This window comes from Mus caroli, chromosome 12, assembly GCF_900094665.2.
Source record: "Mus caroli chromosome 12, CAROLI_EIJ_v1.1, whole genome shotgun sequence".
Lineage (NCBI taxonomy): Eukaryota > Metazoa > Chordata > Mammalia > Rodentia > Muridae > Mus > Mus caroli.
In genome coordinates this window covers 751,170-761,195 of record NC_034581.1, presented here as the reverse complement: position 1 = coordinate 761,195, position 10,026 = coordinate 751,170, and the positions used below count along the sequence as shown (strand labels likewise).

General features: G+C 48.4%; 1 protein-coding gene across 2 annotated transcripts in view; it reads left to right on the top strand.

The window, feature by feature from the left end:
* Positions 1–5,892, top strand: part of Efr3b (EFR3 homolog B) — a 74,527-nt gene extending 68,635 nt beyond the window's left edge. For both annotated transcript variants that reach the window (XM_021179469.2, XM_029484966.1), the window contains exons 20-23: positions 1,188–1,236; positions 2,313–2,419; positions 3,742–3,791; positions 4,379–5,892. In XM_021179469.2, the coding sequence (XP_021035128.1) occupies positions 1,188–1,236; positions 2,313–2,419; positions 3,742–3,791; positions 4,379–4,484 (312 nt within the window). In that variant the 3' untranslated portion in view covers positions 4,485–5,892. The remainder of the gene's footprint in view (positions 1–1,187; positions 1,237–2,312; positions 2,420–3,741; positions 3,792–4,378) is intronic.
* The last annotated feature ends 4,134 nt before the right edge of the window (positions 5,893–10,026 follow it).

The window sequence follows — 10,026 nt, the reverse complement described above, 5'->3', positions numbered from 1 at the left end:
AAAAAAAAAAAATCACTGTAGAAAGGCTTTCTGGTCTCCTTTCCCTACTCATACAAACTGGGGGATTGACAGGTGCAGCACCATACAAAGTAAGGAGGGCCCACTTCTGAGTGGGACAGGGACACAAAGATTCATGGGATTATGAGGACCACCGTGGAAGACACTGAGTCTTCCCCCAGGTGTGATCAGCACATGGAAAAGTCCCTGAAGGCTGGGATTAAGCCTCCACCTAGGGCCAAGTTCTACAGAGCTCATCTGGAATATTCCCATAAAAGGCAGGATCCTCTGACTCTGGCTCACTGGGGAAGCAGAGTAAGGAGGTAGAAGGATCCTCAGAGACCCTGTGGCCCCTCCTGAGTTACAGCCTTGGAGTGAGCCGACTGCTTCCCCATACTGCAGAGCGGACTCTCCTGTCCTTGCTTCAGAGGCCTTCAGTAGTTAGGTGAAGCTAAGGAGGAGAAATGCTGCTCGCCTGGCCTGTACCCTTTACTCTCGCCTGACCTCCTGCGACACTCATTGGTTCTTTCCCCGGATCAGATTAGCCCAGGGGTGTCCTAGTAACTGCTGCAGGGCTATGACCTCCCCATCTGCACTGCTTCGTGTCTTTGGCCTCTGTTCAGGATCTTGTGTTAGCTGATCCTGCTGTTCCATCTTTTTCGTTATCTTCAGCGTCTCTCCCAAGGCTGTGCATCCATGGAATTCCCTTCTTTGGGTTTTATTATTTCCTGCCTCATTTCATAGTGTCTGCAGAAGTTGAGATCCTTTGCCTCTGGTCTTGGGACCAATCAGATGAGCAGAACGCTCATTGTGTCTAACCTTCATTGACTTACTATATTAAAATTCATCACTTTGGGGTATAATTTAATATTATAAGCCTTCAAAATGTTGTGAAGTTTTTTGGAGTTTATATTGGAGACCATATTTCTCAACTGCCTTTTTACATCCAATTATTTCTCTGAGTATTTGTTTTTTTAATTATGTGGTGGTTTCCTCCGGTGGAGCATGATGGACAGGCTTGGGTAGGGAAAAGAGAATAGAATTCGATTCTGAGGGAATCTGGTGAGGAATTGGCCTCATTTACTTTGTCCATGCATGCTTAGACACCTCTGGGAATGAGGATGCTTCAGGGGCACTCCCCTGAGGAGCGACGTTCACCTTTCACAACATTTTTGCCCTGTCTCCTTTAGCGAGTTCCTGCAGAAGAGATCACCTATGAGACACTGAAGAAAGCCATTGGTAAGACGGGGCCCCAAGAAACTCTGGTGATAAGGGGAGGTCAGGGGTGACATGGACCTGGTGGCAGAGGCTGATGGCCTCTTGTAAACTCATCAGTCACTAGAGCCTCAACTGGAAGTCCCCAATCCCCAATGAAGTGGGTGGCACTGCTTATCAGGCAAACCCTTGCTTGCTTGCTAATGGCGGCTGCCTCTGAAAGCTACGGCTTGTGAGTTACAGCCAGGTGACCAGTGAAAGGCACTGAGAAGAAATCGTGTCCGTGTTCATTTAATAAGGGACCTGCAAGATTGCCCATGAAGTGTTCCTATGAAGAGGTTGTTTCTAACTGATGACAAATTAAGCCACTAAACGTCCTTCCCATGAAGCCCCTTCAGGATTTTGTTATAAATGCACTCAGCTGGGCAGTGGGGGCGCACACCTTTGATCCCAGGACTTGCAAGGTGAGGCAGAGGCAGGTAGATCTCATACCTGCCTGGCTGAGGCCAGCCTGGTCTACATAGTGAGCTCTAGAACTGCCAGGGCTATCTAGTGAGAGCCTGTCTGAAAACAAATTAAGAAGTAATGAATGAACACAACACCTGTCTCCCTAGCCCACTCACAACGGGCATTATTTGACCTCCAACCCCACTCCCTATTCATTATTTGGCACTAACTCACCTGGGATAGTAAGGGCGTGTAAAGCCTTAAGTGAAATTTGCCTAGACTGCTCTGCTGTGATGCTCTGCTGTGACTCTCATGGTCTCTCTGCCTTTTCAGGTCCTTTTTAAAACTGCCCTGACAGTACTAAAAGGGACAGCTGAGATGGTTCATTTGAGAGTTCCAGCAGGGGTGCAGCCACTTGGGTCTTTAAAAGCCCAGCTATGGGTTCATTTAACTGATTCTCAGAGGGTGGGGCCTTGGGCAGAATCAGGAAAAGTCTATATGGACACATGAAGTGTTCCTATGAAGAGGGCTCCACACCTTTCATGTCCCCGCCCATTTTTCATCCCGAGTCCCACCTGTTCATATACTCAAGCTCCTCCCTTTACTCGTCCCTGGGGACGATCTACATACTAACCCAGTTCTCTGTGTCACAGTGGACAGTGTGGCGGTTGAGGAGCAGGAGCGCGAGCGGCAGAGACAGGTGGTAGAGAAATTCCAGAAAGCGCCCTTTGAGGAAATTGCAGCCCACTGTGGGGCCCGGGTGAGTGACACACCACAGGGTGCCTTACTGACCAATCAGAAACCAGATTTGTGTTGAGGGCAGGACCGAGTTCAAACCATGGCTCTTTGTACTGCAGAAATTGGGAGTTTGGTTCTAGCATGCAGAATGCTGCTGTTTACCTCAGTACCTTCCACTACATTGCTTCCCCTGAGCCCACTGACTAAGCGTTTAGCACTCAGTGTCTTGGATCTTTAATCCTAGCACGTGGGACGCATAAAGGCAGGCAGGTCTCTGTAAATTCGAGGCCAGCCTGGTCTACATAGATAATCCCAAACCAGCCAGAGCTACATAGTGAGACAGTGCTACAAAAAAGACAGTGGCATGTGGGGGTGGCATAGGAGGTGCCAGCTGAGTGTTGTGCCTCACACTTTTAATCCAGCACTAAGAAGTCAGAAGCAGTAGATCTCTGTGAGTACAAGGCCAGACTGGTTTCCATAACTAATCCCAGGCTAGCTAGGGTAGTACACTGTCTCAACAAAATGAGCAAAAACTTTTACGATTATTATTATAAACTTTTGTTATGGTCCTGTGTGTACGATATGGGTATAGCCGCACATGTAGGTCAAAGGATAACTTTGGGTCTCTCCTTCCACTTTTATGTGGTTTCCAGGGATAGAATTCAGACCACCCGGCTCGTATAGCATAGACTTTACCCACTGAGCCATCTCACCAGCCACGGTCTTTTAAATGAGGGTCTTGCGGTTTGTCCTTGGCTGCCTTTGAACTCTGGCTTGCATCACACTTTCAGCCATCCTGCCTCTGCCTCATTAGCGCTGAGATTACAGGCATGTGGCTTATATTTTATATATATAAGGTCTACTTATTTTGTATCTATATTAAAGCCCGTAACTTCCAAGCCTGTACTACCTACTGTAAGTTATTCACATCCCACTTTGAGAGGTAGACTGTTGATTTCATAGTCTAGGAGGAGGCCCAAGTACTAGACACGTCAAGAAATAGTAATGTCAGCTCCAATCTCCTGACCCCATGCCCAACAGACCCTGCTACCCCATATTGAAGAGCAGAAGCCTGCCAAAACCTCTCCCAGGTATCCCTGGCCCTAGCCTTTGTTGGTGGCCCTGCCAGGTCCCCAGCCTTTGCTGGTGGTTGTCACTGTTGTCACTGAGCTGAATGTGTAAGTACAACACACGGGTGCCAAGGATAAGAGCACACACCCACCAGGTTACCTCCCGAGATTGTTACTGTCAGAAACGTCCTGGTGTCCTTTGGACAGGTGGCCAGAGAGGTGGCAGTGAACACTCTTGGAACCCCACGTTCACTTTCCTTCTCTTTGTCTCTAGGCATCACTGCTGCAGAGTAAACTCAACCAGATCTTTGAAATCACCATCCGGTAAGTGACCACATAGGTAGGGGACCCTAACTCTGTGCCATTGTCCTAAGCCCTCCCCTCACACCTGCTTGCAGCCAGCCCTCCCTCCATCCTCAACCTCTAATGCCCTAGTCTCAGCCCTAGTCTCAGCCATCATGGGGAGGGCAGGAGACTGGCTTAGTGAGGTCTAGAAAACAGCCAGGAGTCTTAGTGCTTTGGTCAAGTGATTGATCTTTAAAGGACCTATGACATCAGAGAGCAGTGGTTCCCAACCTGGGGCTTTGCATATCAGATATTTACATTATGATTCATAGCGACAGCAAAATTACAGTTCTGAAACAGCAGCAAAAATAATTTTACGGTTGGGGGTCACCACAACATGAGGGACTGCATTAAAGGGTGGCAGCATTAAGAAGGTTGAGAACCGCTGCTATAGAGCCTATACAGGGAGTTTTGACTGAGCTGAAGATCATAGACCATCTTGAAAATCTGGGAACTCGTGGAGTGGCATGCATTTTAAAGAGAAACCAAAATCAGCTGCTGTGTTCAGTTGCACCAGGGTAGGACCCCGGCTCTTGGTCCTACCTCTCTCCTCTGTGTGTCTCCAGGCCCCCTCCAAGCCCTTCAGGAACCATCAGCGCAGCCTACGGCCAGCCGCAAAACCACTCCATCCCTGTCTATGAGATGAAGTTTCCTGATCTGTGTGTATACTGAACTCCAGGAGACAGAGCTCCTTAGAGGACACAGTCTGCAGGAGGACCACCCCCTGCTCACTCTTGGAAATCTAGCTGGGATGGCTAAGAACTTGTCACCTTGGACAGTGAGCAAAGGGGGAGTCTCTGATCCACTGTGGTCCTCCTTCCTCCTTGTCGTCTTCCGTGAGAAGGGTCCGGCCACCTGTGCTCTGGGCTAATAAGCATCTGATCTGTCTTCTCATGTATCAGCCAGGGACAGAGAACCACAGGGACATCTCCATTGAGAGGCAAGGGCCTGGGAAGCCTCCACTGCGGATGTGTCTCTGAGGGAGTGTCAGCCACTCCCAAAGAAAGGAGACTGATATCCACATGGTTGGTCAAAGGAGGGCAGAGGTGGCACTTGGGGAAGTGACCCTGTGAGAGCGCAGAGGTGATGTCTGCTCTCACCTCTTAAGTCTTGGTTGTCTTACCCAGCATCCCACCTACTCTCTAGTTGTCTGCGTTTCTTTTTCTACTATTAATCAATGCTGAGGACTTACAGCCAGAGCTGGGGACAGAGACACTGGAGGCAGCAAGGCTAGCAGAAGAGCTGGGGATGGAGAGGGGCTGGGTCTCCCAGACTGGGTGGCAGCTTCAGCAAAGCACGAGTGTGGTGAGCCTGTGTCCTGGCTGCGTAGCATCTTCTCACATCTCTGTCCAGAGGAAGCTTGGGGTGGGTCTTCTCTGGTTCTCTCTCTTCTGGATGTTTCCTGGTTGTTGAGTTTGGTTCCTGGTGTCTTTGTTTCCACAGCTCTGGGATGAGAGAAAGCTGAGAAAGTTAGCTGGTTCTACATGACTGGAGAGTGGGGAGGAAGTGCCAGGGCCCTGAGGCCCGTCCGCATCACTTCCCCTGGAAGATGATCCCAGCAGTAGTGAGGGCTTGAGAGAGAGGCAGGCAGTTGAGCAAGTGGCACTTTAGAATTTGGGGAAAGAAAGATTTAACAACTAAGATTGAAAAAATATTTTCCCTCTCTGGGCTAAGTCTGAGACACTGGGGACAATTGGCCTTGCTTGTAGCCTGGGTAGAGCTGTTAGGGATCACTTTGGCTTCCATTTCCCCTATGTGCCACCTCCCTGTCCCTATGTGACTCGTGTGTGCTGGGAGCAGCTGACCCAGGACTGGGTGGGTGCAAACAAGGCTACTTGCAGTTATCTTGGTTTGGCCCTTTCCTGATGTCCCTCGTAGTGTCTCCGTGCCACTCAGAATGCCTAGCAGTGGGTGTACGCCACGATCCAAGATAGTCCATCTTTTCCCTTTCAAACTTCCCATACGTTTTCCAAGCTGTTTTTCTCTCAGGAACAACATTGCTCCAGAGATTTTTTGTTTGGTTTGGTTTGGTTTGGTTTGGTTTGGTTTGGTTTGGTTTGGTTTGGTTTGGTTTGGTTTTTTCGAGACAGGGTGTCTCGGTATAGCCCTGGCTATCCTGGAACTCACTTTGTAGACCAGGCTGGCCTCAAACTCAGAAATCCACCTGCCTCTGCCTCCCAAGTGCTGGGATTAAAGGCAGAGATTTTGCTTCTTGGAAAGGGCAAGTGGTTCTGTGGTCTGCAGGAATCATTTCTAAGGTATGGTTTTGGGCATGTGGCCTGGAGTCATAAAGGAGAAGATAAGCTCCTCGGGACCCTGCACAGTGACAGCCTGCTCACTAGGACAGGTGGCAACATTTTCCAAAATTAGCTGAACTGGAGCACACGTACTTTCCATTGCATATGTGATAAATATCACAGATGGGGCCCTCCTGACCCTTTCCCCAGAGTTTCCCATTTGTAATACAACTCTTTCCCATGTTCTCTGCACTGAGCTACGGGCTCATGGCTCCAGCATGGCCTGCATGATCTCAGGTCCCTGAGGACAACACCCCAACACCACCCACATGGCTTTGGAGCTGTGTGGCTACTGCTCAACCCAAGTTTATAAGCATGGCCTTGAAGGCAAGTTTAAGCATGAAGGCAAGTAACCTTTTAGAAACTAAGAAAATGTAAGCCTTGTGCTAAAAACTGTCTTTTTTCACTTGCCGGCCACATCCTCTATCCTCTGCTTAGCTAGAGTAAGAGTCCATTAGTTTCTTTATTGTCCCCACTGATGTCATTGTCCACCCCTGAGGGACCTTAACCCTGGTTGTGGATTGGGAGAAACACTTCCTTGGAGTCTTTTGAGAGCCAGCACCAGAACCAGATGCCTCCAGGCCCACACAGATATGTCTGTCTCTCACCTTGCCCTGGGAACAGAAGAAAGGCACAGCGTTCATGTCTGCAGACTCAATGGCTGCTCGGTCTTCTTCTCAGTATTTCTTTTTCTTCATGCCGTGGCTGTGTAGTAGGGACATGCTGCTTTTAGAGAACTGGTCACTTGTGTGCCCTCTTCTTGGTAGAATTGATTTAAATTTACATCCAGTAGGATACTGGGTTGCCTGCTGACAGGAAATGGAATCTGATCGTCACCAAGTATGCCTCAGAGTCAGGAAGTCTAGATGGTGGTTGCAGGAGGATCTGTCCCTCCATCACAAGGCAGGGAAAAGAAGCAGAAGCACAGCGAGTGGAGGCTGGGGAGCATCCCAGTGCCCATGCCTTTCTAGCCCCTGGTGTCTGATCGCACTGTCTCAAGTTCTGTTCTCTTTCCCTGTTGTAAACCAGAATCCAAAGGAGCCAACAAACCTATTAAGGCCAAGCAGTCCCTGCCCCACCCCCATGATCAAAGCACCCAGGGCTCTGGCCTAGAGAGTGACACCGTACTGACAGAATGTAGCAGGCGGGAAAGTGTTTAGGGTAGGAGTTACCGTGGCTGACCATAAAAGTGTAAACAGTAGATTAAAAGAAAATGCCTGATCCAGAAGCAGCTGCTGTTTTCCTATGCTGAATCTGTTTCTTATTTTCTCTTGACTAAAATAGATGGTTTCATGACTCCTAAGTGGCCTCATCAGAAAACCTAGAAATGCCCCCTTCTGGCTCCCACCTTCACACAAAGCCGGAGAACATGGGTCTGGGACCCTGGTCAGAGCAGCCATAGCCCATATGCTGCCCGTGCATATGGGCTATGTTGCTGGTCTTGGTCCACACGATGCAGTTCAGCTGAAGTAGGATTGGAAAAGCCCTAAGACTCTTGACTTCTTGAAAAGAAGCCCCAGACTTCTTGAGGGTCCCTGGGTCGTGGTGCCTTCCAGTTGTCCTTTTGGTGTCATAAACCTGCCAACCTGCTACAGAGAAAGCTGCTAAGCCCTGTGGCTTAGCTGTGTTTGGGGCCTGGGGGAAAGGCAAGGTCTAAGCTGTGGGTCTGAACTTTGTGTTTAAAAGCAGATTTGGAGGTCGGGGAGGCAGGCAAGCGGGGTCTGCTTTCTTTGACCTTCTCCGGCAAGCAGATTGCACCAAAGCAAGAATTCTGTCTTCGGAATCTGGAAATAAAGTTTATGGAAAACAGTCTGGTTTCTATGACCCTATAAAGCTGGGTCTTGTCTGAAGACTGCAGAGGGAAATCATGGGAGGCCCTGCTCGTGTTGCTGAGCACCAGCCTGGCTCCTCAGGGAGCACGGAGATCTTCTGAGCCCAGCACTTGCTCTTTCTGAACTCTTAATGACTGGAGTCTGGCACATGGAGTATAAAAGTGTACACCCATAGATGCTGCAGCCCATCATCTCAGTGTGTCTGAGTTTTTTAGACCTTCATGCCTGGCTGAGTGTGTGTATGTGTCTATGTCCGTGCATGTGTGTGATGTAGTTTATAGTTGCCAACATTGTATATATAATAGCTGACATATTTATATGTGAGTACAGAATTGGCACCTGTGGCAGTCTTCTGTGTTTTAAACTTGTTGAATCAACTTAGTTTTCCTTCCAGGGAAGGGGGTATTCTGAAGTCATTTTTTAGAACTATTAGCTGTGGTTGGTGCCCTTTTCAAATAAATGTTAATGTTGTCACCATATGGCTGTCTATTTGAATTCTTAAAAGAAAATAGCTTTTTTCTGTTTGTGTGGATAAAAACAGAATTTGAAAAATATCAAGTGTACCATTGGTATTTATCCACCTCCACTCACCCTGACTTTACATCTGGCTCTAATGAAGGAGGGAGGAGAGGATATTACAGGTTTCCTACAGAAATCTGAAGGGTGGATTCCCAGCAAGCGAGCATCCTCAGGAGGGTCCAGGCCATTCCCCACCTCCCACATTAGTGAGAACTTAATCAGCTTTTCTGACTCCCTTCACACCAGGACTTCCAGGGCTCACCATGTCCTTGTGAACTCCTACCAGACATATGGGCTTGTGACCAAATACACAAATACCAGGTTTATGGTGTCTAATCAAAGTGATGGGTATGTGTGCATGCCCTGTAAATGCATCTGCAGAAGTGTGACCCAACATTGTAGAGACACCACAAGGAGACAGAAGCAACACAACACAGGCCTGCGGAGCTTGAATTTTCTCTTGGATGAGGGGACAAACCAGACACATAGCAAATCACCTGCCATCCTGGCCAGACAGCAGCGTGCCTTCCAGCACAGAGGGAGAGGACCTCAGCCCTAAAAATAAACAGGGCCACTGGATGAGTGCATGACTGGCCTAGTAGAGGTGGTCTTGAACCTAGGCTTGCATTGGAAAAAAAAAAAGGTAAAGATTCTGAAGGTGGGCGAAGGTGACACTGGGGACGGGATGGGGGTCCAGGCATGAAGAACTGAAGAGTAACAATGAGACCAGCAGACATGACTTTCCTTAATCCCAGGAGACATGAGCTAAAGGCTTGGCAGGGGAATGAACATGATTGGCATGTTCATCTCTATACATACGTGTAGAGTTACATATATACTTTTTCTATACATGTTCACGCTCTATATATTTTGCCCCAAAAGCTTGCAACCAATGAGAAATTGGGCCATGGGACTGACACGCTCTTTTTAAAATAGATGCATTAATGTATATTGTATATAATGTAATGTTTGCATGGGCAGGAAAGCTACTAGAAGCAGGTTGGCTAGTCGACATCTGCAGGGAGAACTGAGAATGAAATTGAACATCATGGGGAGGGGGCTGGGAAGACACAGCAAGATAGGAAACCAATGCCCTCAAGGCTTGAGCCGAGGGACAGTGCATCTATCTCCTTGGGGTATAAAGAAGAGGGTGAGACCGTGTGTCTTAAGAGTTTATGTGAATAACCAAATCAGACCAGCTACCACCTCTCAATTCTCACATTTTCCTGAAAAAATGATGGAATCTCTATTTTCCTTTTATCCCCCCAGAGCCCTTATACTAAGAATAAAGAGACAGATAACTAACCCCTGGGAGGGTTTAGGAGCCTGCCTGGGGTCACAGATAAGGACTCAACATTGCAGAGTGTCCCTGGAGCTTCCTGAGTGACATCCCAGAGACATTCCCAGTGGGGAATAGGTCTTGATAGCGCCACCTGGCTTCGGGTCCCTAAGGTCAGTCACTCTTGTAAGGCTTGGCTTTGGAACCAGGCTCAAATGGCTTACAGCCATTCTAGAAGAGTTGGACAGAGAACCACCCTGTACCATCCAAACTATCTAGTCCCCCAC